Source organism: Pseudophryne corroboree, chromosome 5 (assembly GCF_028390025.1).
Source record: "Pseudophryne corroboree isolate aPseCor3 chromosome 5, aPseCor3.hap2, whole genome shotgun sequence".
NCBI lineage: Eukaryota > Metazoa > Chordata > Amphibia > Anura > Myobatrachidae > Pseudophryne > Pseudophryne corroboree.
The window spans coordinates 819,028,256-819,056,181 of NC_086448.1; the positions used below are offsets into that span (position 1 = coordinate 819,028,256).

The 27,926-nt window shown below is 45.2% G+C and overlaps 1 protein-coding gene across 1 annotated transcript in view; it reads right to left on the reverse strand.

The window, feature by feature from the left end:
- Window positions 1-22,210: 22,210 nt before the first annotated feature.
- EMC2 (ER membrane protein complex subunit 2) overlaps window positions 22,211-27,926 on the reverse strand; it is a 111,230-nt gene continuing 105,514 nt past the window's right edge. The window contains exon 12 of the mRNA XM_063924505.1: window positions 22,211-22,523. Coding sequence (XP_063780575.1) covers window positions 22,437-22,523 — 87 coding nt within the window. The 3' untranslated portion in view covers window positions 22,211-22,436. The remainder of the gene's footprint in view (window positions 22,524-27,926) is intronic.

Below are 27,926 nucleotides of genomic sequence, written 5' to 3' on the forward strand. Positions count from 1 at the left end.
CTGCCTTTGCCCAGTTGATCAGTTAAAGATTTTTGTATACAACATTGCAGATCCTAGGCTTTCCACCACTTCCCACATTCTTAACAAGACCAGATTACAAGACCCCAGCTCTTAAATATCTTCCTGTTCACTAAGTCCTTCCTGCTACATTCTCATTGGCTCCTGTAACTCCTGACACTCCCCAGCAATCCAAGTTTAACAATTGTAGCACCATAATCTGTAATGTGCATACACCACAATCTCAGCATTACATTTTAATGCATCTGTTCCGTTTCCCAAAAAATACTTATTTTATTTTTATAGTTTCTGAAAGTGAATTTTTTATTTCATGCTTTCCTATATGTTTCCACAGGAACATTAGGGCTTTTTTTTCAAGCATATTAGAATAAATATATTTTATTAGTCTGTTACATCGGTAAAAATTGGGCAAAATTAGTTTTTAAAAAAACACAAAAAAAACAAAAACAATAGCATGTAGATATATATTGTGTTTGTTAAATTAAAAGGTATGATATGGCTGCAAAGATGTGTATATTTTTTTAATGTTTTTAAAAAAATAGATTTGTTAAAAATTATTGGGAACTGGGGTGGACCTTGGTTTGTTTAATTTATAGGTTTTTTTTTTCTAGCCCTAAAAGAGATTTATACAGTATGTTGTTATCTAGGTGCCTTCCTGGTTCTTCCAGTCATTGACATTATAAGAAGGGGTGTGATATATTTTGTTTATATTCACAATGTCCATATTAATTTGGTCGACATGAGTTTGTTGACATAGAACATATCAACATATTCATGTCGACATTCACCGTCGACAATGATGTACAGTTGTCGACATTGATTATGTGTTTTTTGTGTAATTCTCTCCCTAACTGTAACCCTAACGCTAACCTTAACTCTACTGGAAATGTCAACTTTATAACAAAGTTGACATCTCCTATGTCGTCATTCTGCAAGTGTTGACATTAATGGAGTTGTTATTGTAGCCGTATTGACATCATCAATGAGTGGCCCAAAGGCTGGATAATTTAAATAATGCATTGTTGCCCTAAAAATCATAGTAGCCAGCCATATCAGTGAGCACAGAGTTGGGGTGTAAGTTTGTGGGACTCTTTGAACTCCTATTTTGGTTGGAGAAGGTGCCAAGAGAATTGCCATGGTTACCAACTCTTAGGGTACGGCTTATTTCACCAGTCACCACAGGATTGAGTGGCTAAAAGAGCCAACGTGCTTTTCTGTGCAACACTTCATGTAATTAATTTTAGGACTGCTCTTTGTTAATCCCCCGTCGTCATTAAGAACAGTCAACCCAGCACTGAGTAGCCCATACACAGGCTTGGACTGGCCCACAGGGGTACAGGGGAAACCACCGGTAGGCCCCACTGCCTGGGGGGTCCTCCTCCTCTAGGGATCCGGTTCTAGACTGTGCCCATGAATTATATATTATACATATGTTACCTTATACTGCACAGGATTATGATGTATTCTCTACAGTACATTGCTGTCATTAATCTGGCACATTATCATGCATGCACTAGCATTAATTACTATATAAATTATCAAGGAGTCCAGACCAGGTACTCTACAATGGTTAGCCAAACCTCTGTGGTGGCTGGACACACCCTCTTTGGAGGCTGGCCACACCTCTAATCATGGGCCCCTACCACTGCATACCCCAGGTGGGCCCTTCATGCTCCAGTCCGACACTGGCCCCTACCACTGTATTCCCCCGGTGGCCCCTGCATGACCCAGTCTGACACTGCCCATACATGTTGACTTTTTCCTAGCTCCCTTCTGGAGATACCTTCTCCGTTTCCTAGCTCCCTTCTGGAGATACCCAGGGAGAGTATCCATTTCCCATGAAGGTTCTGTAAATACTTTTTTGGAGAGGTGGTAAGTATGGAGTAGCACAAGGGCTCATCGCGGTTGGGGGGGAGTTACTTTATATTGAGGATCACCACAAAATCATGGTAAACAGATTTGTTAGAGCACTTGCTAATGAATAACGGGATTGAGTTGAGGACCTTTTGCCCATGAAATAGAGGCCATGTAGAGGTTGGTTGGTTACTACTTTCGGGGGATGGGCTGGTACTGGAAGTGCTGGAGTTTGGTTAACATTTGTAGATTGTCCTGCCCTCATTTGTAAAACACTGAGCCTATGTCTAACAGCCTACTGCCTGGACACCCCATTTTCCTGTCTTTATGAAATCATGGTGGCCAGCACACATCTTGTGCACACATCTGTAGTATTCATTACACCAGCCCATAGCGACGCTAGAACAATGTGGTTGGGATTGTCTACGACAGTATTCATGGAGGAGCCAGTAGTCTTTAGAAGGCTGTTGACTGTGCTGAATCTTTCTGGCATCTAAGAAGTAGCACGGCTCAATTTTTCTCCAGGTCTCTGTGGAGGTGGAATAATTGCCACGGCTTGGTCTCAGCCACAAGCACATGGGTCCCCTCAAGTTTCAGCATTTAGAAAGGAGTCATACGGTTTCCTTGTTCTGTAGCTCCTGTCTTCTAAATACAGCCCTAAACTACAAACTATCTACAATAAGCATCTTTTAAATGTAAACTGGATTTGGTTAAGGTGATGAAAGGCCATTCCCGTGTGGCAGCTGCTTTTATTTCATGCCAGCCCAAACCTTCTGCTTAAGATACATTAAAAAGGAGGCAGACTGTTCCCTTTGCATGTGTAATGTGAGTGAGCGTCTCTCTGACTCCTGTTACAATTAGGCGGTAATGTAAGAGGTGATGCCATTTTTTATTTTTGTATACTGCGTGGTTTAAATGTTGAAAATTTTAGTTAATACTGTTTTCATACATTTAACTTTAGAGAAAAAAACAACAAAAAAACATAGAATTCATTGGAACACTAAAATCACAATACAACCTGTGACCGCGATGAACACAAAGACTGTGACTAGACACATAAGATCATAATAAATAACAAATTTTGCTGATTAACAAGGTTTAACATTTCTTTCTACTTTTACATTTTACTCCATTATTTGAAATTTAATATTCTGACCCCTGTTACAGCTTTCGTGTTTTATCTGAAGTCCAATGGCCGGTAGAACTAATCGCAAACAGAGGGCCTGATTCAGGTTTGCGAGCAAAGCAAAAAAGCCCACAACTGGCCAAAATCATGCTGCGCTGCAAATGGGGCAGATGTAACATGTGCAGAGAGATTTCGATTTTGGTGGTTATATTGTTTCTGTGCAGGGTAAATACTGGCTGCTTTTGCATGAAGCCCACAAATGTTAGACAGATTTGATTTTGCACTGCAATTTAGATTTGAGTTTTAACACACCCCACACAAATCTAACTCTCTCTGCACATGTTACAACTGCCCCACCTGCAGTGCACATGGTTTCGCCCAATTGTGTGCTTTTCTTGCAAACCTGAATTAGGCCCCCGGAATACTGAATAAGGAGAATCAGGAAAGGACACAAACAAAGAGTAATGGAGATTGCCAACCCTAAATAAGAATAAAAGCGATGGGCAAAAACTAAAACACAATAGAAGAAAGATAGGATGGATAACATAGATTATTAATTCATGAATACATTGAAGAAAAAAGATACGCACATCAATACAAAATAGCAGTAAACAAATGTTTCACCGGTTCAGTGCTAAAAACAGTGGGTAATAACCTTACTCTGTAATTGGAGATGTGGGTGTAGAAGGACTGGACTGAGAACTTCTGGAGTGAGACAGAACATCTTTACTCAGAATCACATATGTACTGTAACTAGACTGACTTCAAGGAAATATGATTCTTCCAGCATGCCTAGCAACAGACATCACTTCCTGCCAGGTCCTGGCTGGTCCTACATTTCCATTATTCCCTTCAAGATATAAATGTTAGATAATGCCTAAAGTGGTAGAGGGGCAGGATAGGGCAGTGGGCTGTCAATTTGCATATTGGAGCTGATTGGCTGGTGCGTTTATCACCTTGCACTTATCAATGGTTTATCACTTCCTTATGCCGTCTCCAGGTTAAAACATCTGCTCCATAGTTCTGGAATTTAGGGTCAGGCTTGGATACCCAACAAGACCTTGTGACGATGGGAAGCATTATAAATTGATGAGTTCCAACAAGCCCATTTGAGTATTCAGGCAAATCAAGTGATGGTCTTGAGTATGAAGATATGGTCACGGGCCATTCAGATCTTGACTCCTGTGAGGGCCAGATCTTGACTCCTAGCCCATTACTTTTAATCAGCAGAAACTGCCTGTGCATCCTATAACATAACTTTGCATCTAAGACGCATTTTCATGGCAAAAGATGCAAAAAAGACACTCAGCACTACCGAGTCCCACCACGGCATGGCGCGACTTGAAGGGCTAATTAGCATGACTGCAGTGTGTTTGCATATACATATACAAACACACATGCAGGTGCAACGTCACTTGCTGCAGCATAAGCTGAGCCGTGCCAGGGGGAAGCCATCCTGTCCCCTATTGCAGGTGTTAGCAGAGCTCCTGGGATAGAGCCAATTAACTATTCAGTAGCAGGTGCGCCATAGAGCTTTGTTGGAAGAGCAGTGGTCACACTTGGATCATGCTCTGAACCACACAGGTGCTGTTGTACATGCAGGTACCCCTTCAGGGTTTGGAGCCCGGAGACAGGAGTCCCCATTGCCTCTGGGAGTTACGCCTCTGCATACTCATCTTCCACTTGTGAGATAAATAGGCCCCGGAGACCACGCTTGTAGACAACATCCAGGTGGTATCTCTGTTATTTGAGCATCAATCATTGTATGGGGTAGAAGCATTATGCAGGAGCTTCCTCAGAATGGTGATGAGTAATTGATGGTCCATCTCAACAGTGATGGGCTACCCCAAGTAATGCAACTTGTGACAGGCAAAAACCAATGCTAAACAATATTTTTCAATCTGTGCATACTGCAATTCAGTCTCTGTCAGTTCTGTAGAGTGGAAGGCAATGCTTTTGGAGGCATATTGCACCCAGACTGTAGGTGCTAAAATTTTTGCCTCAGGCATGTCAGCAATAAATTGTTTGACTGTTCTCAATGGATGTCAAGACCTTAGGACTACTGTTCACTATGCCCCCTTCCTCATTAAGAGTGGTCAACCCAGAACTGAGTAGCTCTTCTTGCTGACTTTTTCCTGGCCCCCTTTCAGAGACTCCCAGAGAGGGCATCCATATCCGATAACCGGCAAGTATTGAGTAGCTCAATGGCTGATCAGTATTATGGGGTTTACCCTATATTGTGGATCACCACAAAATCACATTAACCAGTTAGATACAGTAGTTATTAATTAATAATTGGATTGGGTCTTAAGGACCTTTTGCCCAAGAAGCAGCGGCCATGTAGAGGTTGGTTAGTTGCTACTTTTTGGAGCTACTATTTGTTCCATAGCTACACCAGCATTAGCAGGACAAGTACTGTAAGTGCTGGTGTCTGGTTACAATTTGTAGAGGCCCCTGCCCTCATTTGTGTAAAAAAAAGCCTACAGTATGTCTAACGAGTCTCGTCCCACATCTGTGGCTCTCACAGGGCCACCACCAGGGGGGGACTGCTAGGACTGGAGTCCCGGGCCTTTACAGAGAAGACCCTGTCTCCTACTGCCCTCACCTCCCCCAACACACACACACACACACACACACACACACACACTTTGTGATCTGTTAGACTACACTGCAGCACCCAATTTGTTTTTTAATTAAAGAAAGCATTTCAACTCTACTCCCCCCACCCCAATATCTTCATCAGACATGAGGTGTGCGTACCACTGGGATTTATCTAAAATATGCAGTTGGTGATGGCATTTGCTGGCTTCGGGGATTGCTAATAGGGCGTCAGTGGTGTATCTGCAAATGAGGCGCTCCCCTCCCGCCAAGGGTACCTGCTCGTTGCCAGGGGATTTTTTCCCTCCAGCCGATGAGGGTCTGCGGTCCTGTCGCACCTGCTTCCTATGAAAATGGCCCTCCCAAAATGGCACTGCCTCCTCTAGCATCCTTAATGACTGTCTTCTCTGAGGCAGCAGCCATTTTGGGAGGGACATTTTCAATGGGAGCAGGCACAACAGGACCACAGATAAGTATCTCAAGCCTGGAGATATTTGTCTGCGCTGCGGTCCAGTCATGCCTGCCCACATAGATATAGCCCCCCACAGACACCCAGCACCTCCAAGCCACCATGGGGTATGCGGGGGGCTATTGCTACACCACTGTAGACCTGTCTCTTGCAACACAAGTTTTCTGAGTTTGGGCTCTTATACTTTTGATAAATGGGCCCTAATTTTAATAGTGTCTACTTATACCCATTTCACTCCACAAGCCCGGATCACTGAACACAGGTTTAAAGTAGAGATGTGCGGTTCAGTTCTCCAGAAATCCAAATCCATTTGAATGTTGTGGTTCCGAACCGAACCGATCTGAATTAAGTCCCGGTTCGGATCTTCCCGCTGTTCGGAATTCTTATTTTAAATCTGAATTTCAAGTTTTGGATTGCAAAAAGGACATGATTTTGGCTGTTTTTATTGATTTTTAGCAATGATTATCGATTTTATTATAGATTTCTAACCAAAAATCATCATCTCCAAGCGCCGTTGAGCCGGGTTGGCCATTCACACTGCCCCTTTCACACCGTGCCACGACCCAGGTTTTTGCGGCAGAGTGAAACGGGTATTACTTGGCCATAATGTTTTTTAGACATTTATTTTGCACAGAAAGGGACTGGGATCTTCTTTTCTTATAGAGAGCCCTTAAAATATCAGACTTGAGATGAGATTACATATCATATTTACATTGTATATACAAAGTAAGCTGACCAGGTAGATGTACTTCATTCAATGAAATGCGCCAGAGAAACCACAGAGGCAAAGCGGACCATCCAAAACACAAGCTACAAGGTAAGGACACTTTACATACCCCCCAACTCTGTATATTGCTGGGTCAAAGCAGGTCGCAGTGCAGTGTGAAAGAGGTCACTCCCGAATTCCCGGGTCGCCTGACCTGGAATTTTAACCCGGGAATAAAGAAGGGTTATTCCCCCATTATTACCGGGTCAGGTGCATTGTGAATGGGTTACCAGGTCTCATCTCTCAGTGCCACCTCCGCACCCGATACCGCATCGTTTCCAAATCCTGGGTGCGACCTAGCATTGCGATCTGAAAGCGGCATTACTGGCCTCCTGGCTCTTCACTGTTGTGCAACTATAAACGCACAGCTAAAGGCAAACTTATCCAAAACCAGAACATTAGGTTCCACATGGTAATAGGTGGCCACAAAAAACACTTCAAGTGGAACTACCAGCATGTCAATTGTACCTAAAACCAATTTACAAGATAGTCATGCACTATAGCCACCACTAAAGTTGTTGGTGGTGGTGGTGGGGGTTCGATCTGAGTCTTTGCCCTAGGTGAGGGAAAGCCTAGCTTCACCCGACTCCCGGGGATTTCAGAGCACACCCACAGATGGCAGAGTAAACCCACGGATGGCAGAATACACCCTTGGATGGTAGCAGGCACACATGTGTGACAGCTTATCTCATCACTATCAGGTGGAGGGCCCTGCCTATTTTGTCAGTCTTGGGCCCCAGTTCACTACACCAACCCATATCGACTTTAGGAGACTGTGGCTGGAAAAGTCTCCGACAATTTTCATGGAGGAGTCGGTAGCCTTTAGGGGGGTTGGGGGGGGGGGGGGGGGGGTGGAGGCTCCTGCATCCCTAAAAATATCCACCAATACACAGGCTGAATATTCACAACTAAAACAAAAAATTCCAAGATTCTGTTTTGGCATCTAAGAAGTAGCACGGCTCAATTTTTCTCCAGGTCTCTGTGGAGGCGGAATAATTGCCACCGCTTGGTCTCAGCCACAAGCACGTGGGTCCCCTCAAGTTTCAGCATTTAGAAAGGAGTCATACTGTTTCTTTGTTGAGTAGCTCCTGTCTACTAAATGCAGCCCTAAACTGCACACTGTATCTACCAAAAGCATCTTTAAAACATAAAATGGGTTTGGTTAAGGTGCTGAAAGGCCATTCCGTGTGGCAGCTGCTTTGTAAGCCATGCCAGCCAGGCCAGACAAGTAACACAAAACATAGTAAGAAGGGGGCAGACGGGTCCCTTTACATGTGGTATAGTGAAGGAGCGTCTCCCTGCCTCCTGTTACCGTTAGGTGGTAATGTAAGAGGGGATGGCATTTTTTTTTATACTGTGTGGTTTTAATGTGAAAAATTTGACATAATTCTGTTTTGCATATATTTAAACCTTAGAGGGGAAAAAAACACAGAATTCACTGGAACACTAACATCACATAACATCCCCGTGATATCAATAATCACGAAGACTTTAACGCCACACACAAGATCATATCCAATAAAAAATACTGCTGAATATAAAGGGTTAACATTTTTAACTACTTTTCCATTTTTTTCCATTATTTGCTCCTGTTGCAGCATTTGTGCGTTAGCTGAAGTCCAACGGCCGATATAGCTAATAGCATGTAGAGGGTCTTTTGCAGAGACGGATGTTGATCTTTCTGCACTTGAGTGATTTTAGTTATGGGAATGTCACGTGTGTGTCTGGGAACACTGCTGCGTTTCCAACCGCTGCTTTAGAGGCCATGCTTAGTTGGATTTTAGGAGAGTAGCTAGAGTAGACACTGATGCGCTACCACAAACATCGATGATGCGACTGATGTTGCAATGACAATCTCCATTGCAACTGCACAGATCCTGAAAGTGGGCGCTCGTACACTCCACCGCACGGCGGAACACAAAGGGACGGCTGAGATTATTTCCACCACCGCTATTGAGAGCGGCTGCATGACCAACCATCGCTGAATCAAGAGCAGAGTACGTAGAGTATACCGAATAAGAAGAACAAAGAAAGGACGCAAACACAGAATAATGGGGATTGGTCACACTAATTAATGGGAATTAGCGCAAACTAAAAACACAATAGAAGAAAGATAGGAGCATTAGTGTGAATGACGAAGGTTCATTATTGATTACATTTCACAATGTATAGGAGAAAATCTTCACTTGGTAGCAACTGTGGGTAAAAGGGCATCCGAGCTGAGCCAAGGGCAGCAGCTAGTAATAATAATAATTTTATTTATATAGTGCTCTTTCTCCAATAGGACTCAAGGTGCTTAACAGACAGCATGAAACATAGGGGGTTATTCCGAGTTGATCACTAGCTGCATTCGTTCGCTGTGCAGCGATGAGGCAAAAAATCAGCACTTACGAGCATGCGTATGCGGTGCAATGCGCACGCACGTCGTACTATTGCAACGAACGATGTAGTTTCACACAGGGTCTAGCGAAGCATTTCAGACGCACTGCTGGCCGCAGAGTGATTGACATGAAGTGGGTGTTTCTGGGTGTCAACTGACCATTTTTGGGGAGTGTTTGAAAAACCGCAGGCTAGCCAGGAAAAACGCAGTCGTGGCTGGGCGAACGCAGGGCATTTGTGACGTCAAAACAGGAACAGAATAGTCTGAAGTGATCGCAAGCGCTGAGTAGATTTGTAGCTACTCTGAAACTGCACAAAAAACTTTGTAGCCGCTCTGCGATCCTTTCGTTCGCACTTCTGCTAAGCTAAAATACACTCCCAGAGGGAGGCGGCATAGCGTTTGCACGGCTGCTAAAAACTGCTAGCGAGTCGATCAACTCGGAATGACCACCATAATACAGTACAGAAACATAGGGGCTAATTCAGACCTGATCGTAACAGCAAATTTGTTAGCAGTTGGGTAAAACCATGGGGGTAATTCCAAGTTGATCGCAGCAGGAAATTTTTTAGCAGTTGGGCAAAACCATGTGCATTGCAGGGGAGGCAGATATAACATGTGCAGAAAGAGTTAGATTTGGGTGGGTTATTTTATTTCTGTGCAGGGTAAATACTGGCTGCTTTATTTTTACACTGCAAATTAGATTGCAGATTAAACCCACCACACCCAAATCTAACTTTCTCTGCACATGTTATATCTGCCCCCCTGCAGTGCACATGGTTTTGCCCAACTGCTAAAAAAATTCCTGCTGCGATCAACTTGGAATTACCCCCCATGTGCACTGCAGGTGTGGCAGATGTAACATGTGCAGAGAGAGTTAGATTTGGGTGGGTTATATTGTTTCTGTGCAGGGTAAATACTGGCTGCTTTATTTTTACACTGCAATTTAGATTTCAGTTTGAACACACCCCACCCAAATCGAACTCTCTCTGCACATGTTACATCTGCCCCCCCTGCAGTGCACATGGTTTTGCCCAACTGCTAACAAATTTGCTGCTACAATCAGGTCTGAATTTGCCCCATAGTACAGCACAGGAATAATGAAAAGCAGATAGCATGGAGATACAACAGGTTTGGGTCATTAGTTGCAGGAATATTTATCCCACCCATGCAGAGCCCAGGTCAGGCAGCCATTTTATCCGCACTACGTAGGATTACACTTGGCAGCGTAGGGAATGCCTGGAACTGATGACACACAATGAGAGAGAGAGAGATAAAATACCTGTTGGGATACTTGTACGTACATCAGAGCCATGCTCTTTTCATTCTACAAAGTACCAGGTGAGGCCGTCACTAAACTGGCTACAACGTGCAAATAGCATTGCGTGGAAAATAGGACACAGAAGGATGAAATGAACGGTGACAAGTCAGATATCTCCTGCCTGAATAATGCCATGAGTCGCTCATTCTGCCTTTGAAGTAATAATTGTAGTCACATATGATGAAACATCGAAACAGTCCCCCCAAAAAAGTGAGAAACTTGTGTCGCCATTTTTTGTGTTGACCATTTCCTAGCCAACCTTTTCTACTGTCTACCTTTTCTATATCAACCTTTTTGACGCTCTCGACCCAAGGACTGTCTAATTACTGTAGATCTTTTATAGCGCACCCTTAATATTTGTGAGTATCCGCAAATATTCAATGAATAATAGGGTTTGCCTTTTCAATAATTGCCCCATTAAAACATTAGGCATATTCGCCGGGAACTCGCCAATGCCTGCATCAATTTACCCCATAGTCATTAAACGGGTTGGGATCGAAATACCGGCAGTTGGGATGTCGGAGGTCAGAATACCGTCAGCGACATTCCGATGATCAGAATCCCGACGGGGGAAGGTAAATACACTTATCTTCCCTCTCTGGCCCACTAACCCTCCCTGGTAGTGCTAAACTTAACCTCCCCTCCCCGCAGCCTAACTCTATCCCTCCCTGGGTGTGCCTAAACCTATCCCCCCTGGGCTGCAGCCTTACCCTGACCCTCACACCTGCAGCCTAACCATAACTCTCCCTGGGGGTACCTAAACCTATTCCCCCCCCCCCCCCCCCCCCGGGCTGCAACCTAATCCTAATCTCCCCCTGCGCGGGTTACATCCCCTGCGGCCCGGCGGATGCTTGGTCTGGATTCCGGCTGGAGACGCTATTCAGGGGTATATTCAATAAGAGTCGGAATGGACCCGACAACCCCTATTCAAAAGAGCGGCCAAATCCAACTGTCGGATTTGGCCGCCCCCGGTGTCTTGTCCTGCCTGCTGGGTGCGTTGACAGCAGCAGCGGGGGGAGCTGTCAGCGGCGCCGTGGGGGAAGGAGGGGTGCTGTAAGTGGCTGCCATGGGAGGGATGTCTGCAGCGGTGGGGGCAGCAGCAGGAGAGCAGCGGAGGAGGATGAGATGGAGAGGAGACGGGGGGAGCAGCGGCTGCAGCAGCGGAGGCTCACGGCGGCGTCCACCCGGCTCCAGCAAGCAGGACCTTGCTTGCTGGAGCCGGGTGGACGCTGCTCTGCTGGGTTCCTGCTCTACCCGCTGCCCCCCTTCCCCCCCTTCCATCTCCTGCTCTCAGTTTACCTCATCTCAATCCGACTTATTTTAAAGTCGGATTGAGATTGTCAGAAACGGGGGCTAAAACCTGTTGGGTTTGGCCCCGCTTCCGACAATGCACGCTGATCAGCGTGCATTCCAACAGCATTCCGACAAGTCGGATTTCCTGACATGTCGGAATAAACAGGGCCCTAATGAATAGGTCGGAACCCTTTCCGACCTAAAACTGTCGGAAGCTGCCGTCTTTCCAGCAAGACGGCAGCTTCCAACAGTTATTGAATATACCCCTCAGAATGCCAGGGTCCGCATTCCCAGTAGTATAAGGATTCTGGCGTCAGTATTCTGACTTCCGGGATCCCTATTAAACACCCTTTAATAGCAACAACTGGAGTATCTGTAAAAAAATTAAAAAAATAACACTGAGTGGCCCAGTTAGTTCTGATCTAAGACTAAATCCAATTTAAAATATCTGGCCATTCCTCAAACTTTGTATCCATCTCTGCTCCCCAAATTAGCTGAGCCATCTTAAGCAGATTTGCATTGCGCAATGTGCAAATACAGTAATAACAGGTTGCCAGAGGTAGTTTTCTGTAGGTATTGACCAAGGGAGACAGATGTTTAAAAATAAATTATTTATTTTTTAGCACTTTATAGTTTGCGATTATTTTCCTCCTTTGCAGATACTGGGAAGATGTATGTGTATCTATAACATATAAAACTGGGATTCTAAAAATGCAAAATTCAGTATATTGTGATTTAGGAATCACCCGACAACAAAAGCAGAACAGCGAAATCTGAAGTCGAGCCCAGATGTTACAACAGTTACCGAGAATAGTTTCCAAGTCGGCGTTACCATCAGGCATCTAGAGTATCAGCAACATCTGCTAAAGCATTTGGTATCTAGAAACACACATATTCTACCCAAGGTGTAAAGGTATGTTTAATAGGCTTCAAAGGGAAAATAAAGCGCAAAATTTCTCGTCCACTTAAACACAATTTACTGCCGTCTTATTATTTCCTCTCCAATCACATTGCATCAAGTGGGATATTAAAATGTCTTTTTGCAAGTTCAATGAAACGGTGGGAAGGGGAGACACATTATGAAATCTGATACATTGCACTGAGCCCCTTGTATTTCAAATAAATACCCTTTTAAAGTCACTATTGAAGGAATAGCTCCCCGGAGAAGCGTCTCTGTGCTGCGGAGGCAGATGTGCTGACGTTCTACAAGCCTAGCTATGAAATACACCAGTTTACAGTGATACACAAAGAGCGCAAGACCATGCGAACATGACAGGGCTTCATAATATACTGTAATAAATGTATCTCTCTGTACAGGATTTAGGAGGACTGTCTGAATTGATGGATCTGTACCAATATTCAACAGACGTTTAGATTTCTCTGACCAAACCTTTTAGAAGTTGGGAATGGAGAACAGTCAGCGCTGAAGTGAAAGCGATTAAAAATAAAAACCCCACGGTTATCCCTGTGGATTCCTATGGATCCTGAAGAAGAAAATAAAATTATTCACAACATTTTTTTCATCCAGGTTGAATTTTTTTATAAACCCAAAACTCTTGTACACGCCCCCTTCACATTCATTGGGGTTCCTTAGCAAAGGGCCTAATTCAGACCTGATCGTAGCCGGCTACGATCAGTCTCTCAGACATGCCGGGGACACACCCAGTCTCTCAGACATGCGGGGGGGACCCGCGTGTCTGGCTCTACCCTCCCCCCTTCCCCACACAAGTACAAAAGCGCTTTTGTACTTGACGAGTAGCTCCCTACCTGCGCGCTTGCAGGGAGCTACCAATCGCAGTCAGGGTCGCAGCGGCTGCGCGTGAAGTCATGCAGCCGCCGCGGCACCCCCCCCCCCCCCGCACAGTCCGGGCACCTCTGCATTGCCTGGACCGCGCCCCCAAAGGGGCGGGCACATGCCGCTGGCCCGCCTAGCGACCGCCTCTGCCGGGATCGCTGGGCTGAGATGGCAGCAATCCGGTCTGAAGTAGGCCCAGAGTTCAAACAAGGATTTGTCCATATTTTGCACTGAGGAGATAGAAGATTGAAACAGCTGTGTCCCAATCTATGGGGAAGATGTATTAAGCCTTGGAGATTGATGAAGTGAAGGGAGATAAAAGTACCAACAAATCAGCCCCTAACTGCCATGTCACATGCTGTGTTTGAAAAACGACAGTTAGGAGCTGATTGGTTGGTATAGTAATTAATTGAATTTTCAGTTTTACATTGATGAAGCAGTTTTTTTTTTTTTGTTTTTTTTTCTACACAAGTGGTAAAAATAATCTCTAAGCCATAGGGAACACATCACATGTTGAATAAACTCATGCAAAGTTTCCCATACTCCGCCATTACAGTTTAGGTTTTAAGGATATTCATGCTTGAGCACAGGTGAATAAATTAGCATCTCAGTCTATTTGATTTAACTATGTGTGCTCAAGCATGGATTTCCTGAAAACACGGACTGTAATGGTGGAGTTTGGGACACTCTGTACCAATGGAATGCTATTTTTGTCTCCGGGCTACCAGACTAAGTACTAATAACTATAGGAATATTATACAGTATTTGCTTACCCAAAAGTTTTAGAGTAGAACAAAAGACAGGCTAAAGGCCCAAGGTAATAGTCTGCGATTTGCTGCAAGTGAAAAGATTTTAAGCTGCATATTTTTTTTTATGATGGCAAAACAAACTTGCTGCTCTATATCGTGGCATTTGCTGCAATTTGCAGGCTATTACATTTGCCACCAAATACTACTTGAGTAACTATACTGAAAGGACAGTAGATGGCGCTGTACCTTTAGCTATTGTTTTGCAGTTTCTCTCTGTTGTGATAGTGTACACTCATCTAGTTGATTGTTCATGGGTTGAGTCTCCTTTAATTGTCTCAGTAAAGCTTAAAGCACAATTATTCCCTGTCTGTTGACGTTTGAGAAAATAAGTATATATATATATATATATATATATATATATATATATATATGTATGTATGTATGTATGTATGTATGTATACAGACACACACACACACACACATACATACAGTAATGGCCTGCGAGTTGAGTTGCAGGCACCCGCAAGATTTCAGCGATATAGCCGCTTTATTTAAACCGGCGAGTTTCGTTTTTTCAGCCTTTCCAAAAAATTGCAGCTTTAAATTGCAGCTAAATTGCCAAAATCTCGCAGCTACCTGTAGCGATGCAGACTATGACCATTGGCGTATTATCTTCAGCAAAACGTAATTATTTGCAGAATTCCCCATACTGCCAGGCATATATCCCAATACTTTTATCCAGCATTTTTAAGTAACATTTTCTACTATTTCCATAACACTATTATGCCAATATCAAGAGTTTTATGTATTCATTAATATCTTGGGGGGAAAGAGAGATCAGTGAATATTATTGTATTAGAGCCAAAAACGAAATTGCTGCCTAAGGTGTATCACACAGAGCTAATGAGTATCGGCTTCTACAGGTGTACCCTGTTTTTTGTGGGTTCAGTCGCGCCAAATAGCACCTTCCATAGCGTCTGGGCCCATGAGACTCAGTCAGGCTGAGAATATTTTTGGCTCAAAATGTTCATCTTATTCAGCTGGGAGTGACAAAACTGTATTTATAGCACACACCAGTCAGTGAGGTGTGTGACATTTGTACAGGTGTGATACGGACTCCGTATCTTTATAAGTGCTCCGATGCGAGCATACGCAGCTTTTCCTCACTCCCGGTTCCGCTGTGCTTAATCTGTGACTTTGGGGGTCATTCCAAGTTGATCGCTCGCTGCCGTTTTTTGGCAGCGCAGTGATCAGGTCAATACTGCGCATGCGTATGCACCGCAATGCGCAGGCACGTTGTACGTGTACAAAGCGGATCGTTGCTGGGCGATGGATTTAACAAAGAATCAGTTTGCACAGCGGATCACATGGAGATTGACAGGAAGAAGGCATTTGTGGGTGTCAGCTGATCATCTTCAGGGAGTGATTGGAAAAAGTAAGGCGCATTCAAGCGTTTGCTGGGCGGATGGCGGATGTCAATTCCGGCACCAAAAAGACTGAAGTGATCGCAGTGGCTGAGTAAGTCCAGAGCTACTCAGAAACTGCACAAAATGTTTTTGCGAAGCTCGGCTGCAAAGGCGTTCGCACACTTGCAAAGCGAAAATACACCCCCTTGTGGGCGGCAACTATGCGTTTGCACGGCTGCAAAAAATAGCTAGCGAGCGATCAACTTGGAATGAGGGCCTTTGTACGTGTGTAAAACCAATTCCTGTGCGGTTAAAGTCGCAGCCTAACATCGCTGGTAGACTGAGCGGCTTTTCACTGCAACAAAGATGTTACTCCGCTTGGAGAGTCTCACTTGCACCGGGCGCCTCGAGAAGTATGGCGTAAGGACGCTCAGTGTAAGCATGTGAGTGCCTCCTGTTACAAAGGAGGGTTCCCTGTAGTAGTCTAACTTTACAGGGGCTGACCGTTTTTAAAGTAACCTTTGTAAATAGCTATACTTTTCTTTCTTGCAGAATTTCCAAGATAATTTGTTCCGGACATCTGTTGTAACTTAATTTCCGTGCGATAGTGTTCATCAGCACCAAATCAAGATGGTTTGCGTTCTCCTTTAGAAACGTTGTATCCAATTGTGTATTTTTTATTTACATTTTTTCTTTTATGGTGCAATTTGCTGCTTCAGCGAGTCTAGGCAAAGCCTGATAAACTTTGGCGTGATCGTAGTCGGTAATTGGGAGAAAATACGGCATTGTTACTATGGCCTGTTACACTAACGTATTGTTCCACCGTTCTCTTTTCTGGAGTTACACCTTTTATTTTATTTTTTTCGATAGACAACAAATGTAAAATGTGTTACTTGTGTAACCACTGCGCCAGGGAGTAATTCAGAACGCATCTATAAGTAAAACTAAGCGCACTGATCAGTAATAAACATGTCCCGTGACAAATGAAGTATTCTGGGATTTAAAAAGATTTAAAAAAAAAAATCTTTTCTACTTTTTGTTATCTCTCCAATTCCTAAACTTTCAATAACATCTAATGTTATTAAAAATAAAAATACTTGGAGAGTGGGTGTAGAGATACAAAGTGTGTGTAGTCGCAAAGTTCAAACAAACCAAACTGCTCAGCGGCGAGTATCAAATGTAGTCGACTGGAAGCAGGAGCTAACACTCCGGTGTAACACCAATAACAATGATGATGACTGCGTCCGATTGGTCTCACACGGTGAAAACACACCCATTTATGCAAACTCACTAAATCTGCTACAACTGTGCTTTAAATGTCACCTTACGCCGAGGTGCACAATCGATTTACACAAATACAAAAAGCCTGAGAATGGGGACGTTGAAGCTTGCACACGTTTTTTTGTGTTGTAATAAACAAAATCCTATTTGTGTTTGCTTGGCTTATTGACATAGCAGATACATAGTATCTTGGCTATGGTTTGCCGGCTACCTCCTAAGATAGCTATAGATTTCCTATTTAACAATGACACAAGTCACCGACCATAATAGATGCTGTTATATCAGGATGGCGAAACCAGATGATCCCTTCCGCATAAAATGCTCTATTATGAAAATGAAGCATTTGTTCCTTTTTAATTAATGTGCAACTGCAATCCCAGGTGCCGATGCATGTGCGAATCCGCAGAGCCAGATCACCCCAGGGCAGAGTCCGACGTAGTGACAACGGTCCTCTTACCACTGCCAGTGTGTATTGCTGGGGCATTCAGTCAGGCTCTGAAGAAGTTGTGATGCACAGAAACGCACCAGCATGTTTATACAGCATTCTGTTCATTGGAGAAAACTAAGTGCTTTCATTTCATCCACACCAACCACGAGATACTCCTGGATTACTGTCAGAGGATTGTTGGTCACATCATGTATCCATGCCCTCTTCTATACTGTGCATTTGCTGTACACAGATTTGTCAGCTCATTCGAAAAACTTATCGGAGCTCTCTTTATCCATGGACTGGTCAGTTACGGGTGTGGATCTCTAGGGCGACAATGTTTAGGTCGACAGGTCAAAAGGTTACCGTTCCCAATCGTAATCCGCGTGGATCGTTAAGTATGAAAAAGTTAAAAAAAAGAATGAAAAAAAAAGTAAAAAACCCATGTTGACCTGTCGACCTAGAAACCCTGTCGACCTTGAAAACATGTCAACCTAGTGACTGTCGACCTATAGTGGTCAACCCAAACATTGTCGACCTAGACACTGTCGATCTTCAGACCGGATCCCCCAGTTACAGCTGCCTCTTATTTCAAGGTGTCCCACTTTGGGGACTTTGTGTTCTAAGCAAAACTTTAGAATGATCTATGATGAGACATTTGACTCGGAAAAAGACGGTGCACTTACAACAGGGCACACTATACCATCTATCATCATACAATTCACAGTTTACATTTGATTCCGGTATTTGATACTTTATTGGAAAGATAAATATTTTCCCTTTTTGATACCTTTATTTCATGTCATTCAATGCTGCTTATTGGAAAAGGGAAAAGAAACCTCTTACCTTACTATCACTTTAAAGGATACACCTTATTTATGAAATGGAGAACACCTTTGACCTCTAGCCACAAATTAATAGTTCTCGCATTGTTTGTGTGCATTATACATATTACTAGTATTGAGCTTAAACCAGCATTCCCGTATAGGTTAATTTTTTTTTCCTTAAATAGTCCCAATGTAAAGTGCAACAGTATATGCCAGTGCTAAATTAATAAAATGTTATTAAGTCGCAGTACCTTTGGGTAGTAATGTTTCTTAAGGTGTGTACACACGGTGAGATTTTTGCTTGCGATTTTGACTATATAGTCAAAATCGCAAGGAAAGTTAGTGCAGATCGCAAGGTGGAAGTCACCTTGCGGTCCCGCGAGGTCAGTATCGCAAGCCTAGATAGACTGGGCAGGCAAGTCAATTTTGACTATCTAGTATGAAAGTAAAGCCAAAATTGACACTTAGCCAAAATCACACATAGCCAGCATCGCAAGCACAGTCATCTAGGCTTGCGATACCAACCGTAGTCTATATCACATCGTGAGAATCGGGCATAGCTGAAATCTCACCGTGTGTACACACCTTAAGCCGTCCTTGCAAAAATCATTATCTTCTTTTCAAATTCTCTCTGTAAGTTGTAAAACATGGCTGCTAGTAATAAATCTTAGTACATAATTTGATGGCAGGATGGGAAGGTTTTACATCACGCAGAGCAGACTGAGACCAGAGGGGAGCTCAAAAGCCTCTCTGCTCACGACATCACGTGCCATATGACTAATCATCATAGTAGCCGATGACATTATGCTCAGTTATAATTATGAATGGCAGCATTATCACTGAAGGCAGCGTGAAGAAAAATCAAGGAAAATTATTTTCTTTACACAGTAGATTGCTACTTTAATAGTGATGTCAGATTTGAATTACTGTGACACTGGCTCATGGGCTGCCATGACTTCTCTTAGATAACAGGGACACAGTCTGGAATACTTTATGCTGGATTGATCTGTATACTTTATCACCTCTAGGCTGTGATTTCCTATTTCACTTTGTGCGAGAAAGACCATTTATCCTAAAGGTTTTGCTTTGTGAACGATTGCTGCCTTAAAAAATGGGCAGATTCACACAAAGTCCCGCACCTCCGGCAACACGCAGGGTATTACATTTAAAGGGTCATTCCGAGTTGATCGTAGCGGTGCTAAATTTAGCACCGCTACGATCATCTTCCCTGACATGCGGGGGGACGCCCAGCACAGGGCCAGCCCCCTTGCAGAAGTGCAAAGGCATCGCACAGCGGCGACGCCTTTGAACTTGAGTAGCTTCCGACCAGCGCAGCTTTAGCGTGCTGGCCGGGAGCTACTCCTCGCTCTCCGGCCCGCAGCGGCTGCATATGAAGTCACGCAGCCGCTGCGGCCCGCCCCCCCGTTCAGTCCGGCCACGCCTGCGTAGGCCAGACTGCGCCTACGAAACAGCGGCCAAACACCGCAGTTTTGCCCCTTCCGCCCAGCGACCGCCTCTGCCGGTCAATCACGGCACACGGGCAGTAGAGACCCGTTCGCTCAGCTGCAAAAAACAGCAGCGAGCGAACGGGTCAGAATGACCCCCTTAGCCCTTAGGCGCATACAGAAATACAAATGTTGCATATCAAATTAACCGGTGAAGTCGCGTGAAGCGTTTACGACGAAGCCATTTGAGAGAAAAAGACGCTACACTGCACTCTCACGCCAAACGACGTGCGGCTTATTGAGGCTAGGTGTATGAGATATCATCTGTATACTTTAAAACCTTACAAAATCTTTCCTTATATTTAAAAAAAAAAAAAAAAGACCACCCTATTACACAAGAAAAAGACTTTATTCTGGCTGCAACACAAGCAGCACCGCTACCATGGATACTGAGCCGTAACAGACCTCAAACCAGCACAGTGTGTGCAGAGGAATAGAGATGGACAATGAGATTAAAGAGAAAAGAAGAAGATAACAGATGATAAAAACTTGCTTTCAGCGCCTGGTACATATTTTCTTTCACAAGGAAAAATGAAAATATACGATGAGCGGCTGTCATTGTTCTCTAAACCTCAGCAAGGAAACAAGGGAGAGTATTGTGAAACCTTAGGTGTGAAGACTAAATCCCAGCAGTCACGGTTTTCTGGTGCAGATATAGACATTCAATGTATATACAGAGGAACAATGCGACTACACACCGGCTTCATAGATCACGCGTGTTGCAGCCAATATTTGCCCTGCAGGCTTTTATTCTGATGCGCTCTAGTCTCTGTCGCTGCTCTGTAGCCGCAATCTTTACTCCACCGCAGCTATTTAACACAAAGTAATAAATGTACACTACCAGAAAAATTATCATGGTCTGTATATGCTAGTAGGCAGGAAGTCAAAACATAAAAGGAGATTTATGGTAAAACTTACCATTGTTAAATCTCTTTCTGCGAGGTACACTGGATTCCACATCTTGATCCGACTCTACACCCCAATGTTATTCCTTGTGGAATAGCAGTGTACCCCGCTGCAGAAAAACAGGTTCCCTTCTGCCAAAGTTCATTCCATTCAAAAACTAAAATACCCAATGACTTTTTTCTTGTTCAGTGCAGTAGATTTGCTATAAACACTTGGGGCCTAATTCAGACTGGATCGCTGCAGCGGGGGCGATCGCAGTCTGAATCCTTTTGTGAAGTGCGCACGCGCAGCGGCCGCACTGCACGTGCGCACACCGGGAGCCCAATGAGATGCATGAGCATCTCAGGGCTGTGATCGCCTCTGCTTGATTGACAGGCAGAGGCAGTTGTGGGGCGGGAAGAGGGTTAGAACACCGTTGGCGGGGTGCGGTACGGACAACGGAGGCATGTCCGGACCGCTGCGGTGGCTGTGATCTGGGACGCGGCGAGTAGCAGCCTCCCAGCACGCAGGAGCTGCGCTGGCAGGGAGCTACTGAGCGGGTGCAAAAACATCGCCGCTGTGTGATGCTTTTGCACCCTTGCGGGGGAGGGGGGTGGGGTAGGGCAGGGCATGCGGAGCGGGCGAGCCTTGCACTAGGCGTACCCTCGCATGTCTGAGAAACTGATCGTAGATGTGCTAAATTTAGCACATCTACGATCAGATCTGAATCCCCCCCCTAGTCCCAATAATCCCTTACCATACTGTGTCATCTGATGTCTTAACATTGGGAAAATACCTTGAGTTACAATATTCAAGCAGCAAAAATCTGGACTCTCCTGGAAAGACAAGATAACATGGGAAGTCCTAGGCGTGACCAGGTTGCTCCACAATGAAACACGCCAAGTACACTACTCTGTAAGTAGTGCTGTACCTAACTTTACATATAACGTCCTCAACAGAAGCACGTGACACATGGTTCAAACACAATCAGCAAGTCAGCAAAGTTCTTGCTAATGACCGTACATGCAAATGGGACATCAAAAGATTAAAAGAAACATGGGAGCAACACAAATACAAAGAGACGGGATGTAATCAGGATCCCGGCGGTCAGAATACTGATGCCAGGATCCCGACCGCCAGAAAGCCGACCGCGCCGCCACAACTATTCCCATTTCTGGGTGTCCACGACACCCACGGAGTGGGAAAAATACCTGTGGCGAGTGCAGTGTGCCCCCCTGCCGGCATTCTGGCGGTCAGGATCCCAGCGTCGATATTCTGACCGCTGGGATCACGTACCCACCCCCAAGAAACACCACGCATTATAGGCAATTGGATGAATTGCAAATATACATGATTTTGCACAACATATTAATAAAATCTGACGTCGGTGATGCCACTTGCTTAACGCAACTGCTCTGTGGGTGATAAAGTGCAGAGATTGTGTACAGTCATATCGGGCAACATCTCTGCGTTGCATTCACATATAAAACAGCATTGAACACAATGAACAAAGTAACTATTTCAGTGTTTTAATTTAAGAAAAAAATAATAATTTATAAAGAAAAGGAAATTAAAGATCATCTTCACGTCTCCGTGACATCATTGGATCCTGGTGAATTAAGACTGCATCTTTCAGAATATCGGCTCAGCCTCCGCTGTGTTTAGGTTTAGACTAAAGGTCGGTCAATAGAGGCGACAATTTGTTACAGGGACAGTCGGCCGGTTGTGGTTTCGAGAGGTTACGACTGAGTGATCTGTAAAGTCTCCAACATGTTCTCTACCGCCTTCAGAGAGGACTGGGTATCAGGCATGGTGCGACCTGCAAGCTAAGAAGAAGAATGGTCATTATTACTTCATTCACATTACACACTGAACTCAACAAAGGTGGAACTTCCAGATCATGGGTTCTCAAACTCGGTCCTTGGGACCCCACACAGTTCATGTTTTCCAGGTCACCTGTACATTTTTAAAATGTGACAGTTGGTGATACACAGAGCAGCTGCCGGAGACCTGGAAAACGTGACCTGTGTAGGGTTCCTGAGGACAGAGTTTGAGAACCAGTGTTCTAGATGTACGATAATTCCCCAATCACAGCCTGGGCTTCTGATGAGAATGGAATTTCTTCCTGGGGAAGCTCCCTTTGCAGGCAGTTCTGCTTTGATGCAATTAATACTAACTTACCATGTTCTTCTAAGGTTCTAAGAAAACTTACAGTTATTACCAAGCGTGCTGTTCTAGCACTGTGTCTGGGAACAGTATGATCTGGTTCTTGGCTAGAAGATCGGTAAGATACGGCACTGTGTTTGCCCATGCAATGAGTTTGGCACGGGGTCCTGGCGACACTGCAATGTTGTCAGCAGGACTTCCTACAAGATGGCTAGCCATACTGTGGCAGGGTAGGCACTATACATGTCTCCTGCCTCTCAGCTGCAACCAATTACAGTCAATAGTAACAACTACACAAAGAAACAACCAAATTCACACAAATAGTGTAAACATGTAAAACACCATATTAATACTAAGAATTTACTTACCGATAATTCTATTTCTCATAGTCCGTAGTGGATGCTGGGACTCCGTAAGGACCATGGGGAATAGCGGCTCCGCAGGAGACTGGGCACAAAAGTAAAAGCTTGAACTAGCTGGTGTGCACTGGCTCCTCCCCCTATGACCCTCCTCCAAGCCTCAGTTAGGATACTGTGCCCGGACGAGCGTACATAATAAGGAAGGATATTGAATCCTGGGTAAGACTCATACCAGCCACACCAATCACACCGTACAACCTGTGATCTGAACCCAGTTAACAGTATGATAAACGAAGGAGCCTCTGAAAAGATGGCTCACAACAATAATAACCCGAATTTTGTAACAATAACTATATACAAGTATTGCAGACAATCCGCACTTGGGATGGGCGCCCAGCATCCACTACGGACTATGAGAAATAGAATTATCGGTAAGTAAATTCTTATTTTCTCTAACGTCCTAAGTGGATGCTGGGACTCCGTAAGGACCATGGGGATTATACCAAAGCTCCCAAACGGGCGGGAGAGTGCGGATGACTCTGCAGCACCGAATGAGAGAACTCCAGGTCCTCCTCAGCCAGGGTATCAAATTTGTAGAATTTAGCAAACGTGTTTGCCCCTGACCAAGTAGCTGCTCGGCAAAGTTGTAAAGCCGAGACCCCTCGGGCAGCCGCCCAAGATGAGCCCACCTTCCTTGTGGAATGGGCTTTTACAGATTTTGGCTGTGGCAGGCCTGCCACAGAATGCGCAAGCTGAATTGTACTACAAATCCAACGAGCAATCGTCTGCTTAGAAGCAGGAGCACCCAGCTTGTTGGGTGCATACAGGATAAACAGCGAGTCAGATTTCCTGACTCCAGCCGTCCTGGAAATATATATTTTGAGGGCCCTGACTACGTCCAGTAACTTGGAGTCCTCCAAGTCCCTAGTAGCCGCAGGCACCACAATAGGCTGGTTCACGTGAAACGCTGAAACCACCTTTGGGAGAAATTGAGGACGAGTCCTCAATTCTGCCCTATCCGTGTGAAAAATCAGGTAAGGGCTTTTATAAGATAAAGCCGCCAATTCTGAGACACGCCTGGCTGAAGCCAGGGCTAACAGCATTACCACCTTCCATGTGAGATATTTTAATTCCACAGTGGTGAGTGGTTCAAACCAATGTGATTTTAGGAACCCCAAAACCACATTGAGATCCCAAGGTGCCACCGGGGGCACAAAAGGAGGCTGTATATGCAGTACCCCTTTGACAAACGTCTGGACTTCAGGCACTGAAGCCAGTTCTTTTTGGAAGAAAATCGACAGGGCCGAAATTTGAACTTTAATGGACCCTAATTTTAGGCCCATAGACAGTCCTGTTTGCAGGAAATGTAGGAAGCGACCCAGTTGAAATTCCTCTGTAGGGGCCTCTTTGGCCTCACACCACGCAACATACTTTCGCCAAATGCGGTGATAATGTTTTGCGGTTACATCCTTCCTGGCCTTTATCAGGGTAGGGATGACTTCTTCTGGAATGCCTTTTTCCTTCAGGATCCGGCGTTCAACCGCCATGCCGTCAAACGCAGCCGCGGTAAGTCTTGGAACAGACAAGGTCCCTGCTGGAGCAGGTCCTTTCTTAGAGGTAGAGGCCACGGGTCCTCCGTGAGCATCTCTTGAAGTTCCGGGTACCAAGTCCTTCTTGGCCAATCCGGAACCACGAGTATAGTTCTTACTCCTCTCTTTTTTATGATTCTCAGTACTTTTGGTATGAGAGGCAGAGGAGGGAACACATACACTGACTGGTACACCCATGGTGTTACCAGAGCGTCCACCGCTATTGCCTGAGGGTCCCTTGACCTGGCGCAATATCTGTCCAGTTTTTTGTTGAGACGGGACGCCATCATGTCCACCTTTGGTTTTTCCCAACGGTTTACCATCTCTTGGAAGACTTCTGGATGAAGTCCCCACTCCCCCGGGTGAAGGTCGTGTCTGCTGAGGAAGTCCGCTTCCCAGTTGTCCACTCCCGGAATGAACACTGCTGACAGTGCTATCACATGATTTTCCGCCCAGCGAAGAATCCTTGCAGCTTCTGCCATCGCCCTCCTGCTTCTCGTGCCGCCCTGTCTGTTTACGTGGGCGACTGACGTGATGTTGTCCGATTGGATCAATACCGCCTGACCCTGAAGCAGGGGTTTTGCTTGACTTAGGGCATTGTAAATGGCCCTTAGTTCCAGAATGTTTTTATGAAGAGATGTTTCCATGCTTGACCACAAGCCCTGGAAATTTTGTCCCTGTGTGACTGCTCCCCAGCCTCTCAGGCTGGCATCTGTGGTCACCAGGATCCAATCCTGAATGCCGAATCTGCGGCCCTCTAGTAGATGAGCACTCTGCAGCCACCACAGAAGAGACACCCTTGTCCTTGGCGACAGGGTTATCCGCTGATGCATCTGAAGATGCGATCCGGACCATTTGTCCAGAAGATCCCACTGAAACGTTCTTGCATGGAATCTTCCAAATGGAATTGCTTCGTAAGAAGCCACCATTTTTCCCAGGACCCTCGTGCACTGATGCACTGACACCTGGCCTGGTTTTAGGAGATTCCTGACTAGCTCGGATAACTCCCTGGCCTTCTCCTCTGGGAGAAACACCTTTTTCTGGACTGTGTCCAGAATCATTCCTAGGAACAGGAGACGTGTCGTTGGAATCAGCTGCGATTTTGGAATATTTAGGATCCACCCGTGCTGACGTAACACTAACTGAGATAGTGCTACTCCGACTTCTAACTGTTCCCTGGACCTTGCCCTTATCAGGAGATCGTCCAAGTAAGGGATAATTAAAACGCCTTTTCTTCGAAGAAGAATCATCATTTCGGCCATTACCTTGGTAAAGACCCGAGGTGCCGTGGACAACCCAAACGGCAGCGTCTGAAACTGATAATGACAGTTTTGTACTACAAACCTGAGGTACCCTTGGTGAGAAGGGTAGATTGTGACGTGGAGATAAGCATCTTTGATGTCCAGAGACACCATATAGTCCCCTTCTTCCAGGTTTGCTATCACTGCTCTGAGTGACTCCATCTTGAATTTGAACCTCTTTATGTAAGTGTTCAAGGATTTTAGATTTAAAATTGGTCTCACCGAGCCGTCCGGCTTCGGTACCACAAACAGCGTGGAATAATACCCCTTTCCCTGTTGTAGGAGAGGTACCTTGATTATCACCTGCTGGGAATACAGCTTGTGAATGGCTTCCAAAACTGCCTCCCTGTCGGAGGGAGACTTTGGTAGAGCAGACTTCAGGAACCGGCGAGGGGGAGACGTCTCGAATTCCAGTTTGTACCCCTGTGATACTACCTGCAGAATCCAGGGGTCCACTTGCGAGTGAGCCCACTGCGCGTTGAAATTTTTGAGACGGGCCCCCACCGTGTCCGAGTCCGCTTGTAAAGCCCCAGCGTCATGCTGAAGACTTGGCAGAAGCAGAGGAGGGCTTCTGCTCCTGGGAAGAGGCTGCCTGGTGCAGTCTTTTTCCTCTTCCTCTGCCCCGGGGCAGAAATGAGTGGCCTTTTGCCCGCCTGTACTTATGGGAACGAAAGGACTGAGTTTGAAAAGACGGTGTCTTTTTCTGCTGAGAGGTGACCTGGGGTAAAAAGGTGGACTTTCCGGCCGTTGCCGTGGCCACCAGGTCCGATAGACCGGCCCCAAATAACTCCTCTCCTTTAAACGGCAATACTTCCATATGTCGTTTGGAATCCGCATCCGCTGACCACTGTCGCGTCCATAACGCTCTTCTGGCAGAAATGGACATAGCACTCACTCTTGATGCCAGGGTGCAAATATCCCTCTGTGCATCACGCATATATAGTAATGCATCCTTCAAATGCTCTATAGTTAGTAATATACTGTCCCTATCCAGGGTATCAATATTTTCAGTCAGGGAATCCGACCACGCCACTCCAGCACTGCACATCCAGGCTGAGGCGATTGCTGGTCGCAGTATAACACCAGTATGTGTGTATATACCCTTCAGGATATTTTCCAGCCTTCTATCCGCTGGTTCTTTGAGGGCGGCCGTATCAGGAGACGGTAACGCTACTTGTTTAGATAAACGTGTGAGCGCTTTATCTACTTTAGGGGGTGTTTCCCAACGCACCCTAACCCCTGGCGGGAAAGGGTATAGTGCCAATAATTTATTAGAGATTAGCACTTTTTTATCGGGGGAAACCCACGCTTTATCACACACCTCATTTAATTCATCTGACTCAGGAAAAGCTACTGGTAGTTTTTTCACTCCCCACATAATACCCTTCTTTGTGGTACTTGTAGTGTCAGAAATGTTCAATGCCTCCTTCATTGCCGTGATCATGTAACGTGTGGCCCTACTGGACATTACGTTTGTCTCCTCACCGTCGACACTGGACTCAGTATCCGTGTCTGGGTCTGTGTCGACCCACTGAGGTAACGGGCGTTTTATCGCCCCTGACGGTGTCTGAGACGCCTGGACAGGCACTAATTGATTTGTCGGCTGTCTCATGTCGTCAACAGTTTTTTGTAAAGTGCTGACATTGTCACGTAGTTCTTTAAATACAACCATCCAGTCAGGTGTCGACTCCCTAGGGGGTGACATCACTAATACAGGCAATTGCTCTGCTTCCACATCATTTTCCTCCTCATACATGTCGACACAATCGTACCGACACCCAGCACACACACAGGGAATGCTCTGATAGAGGACA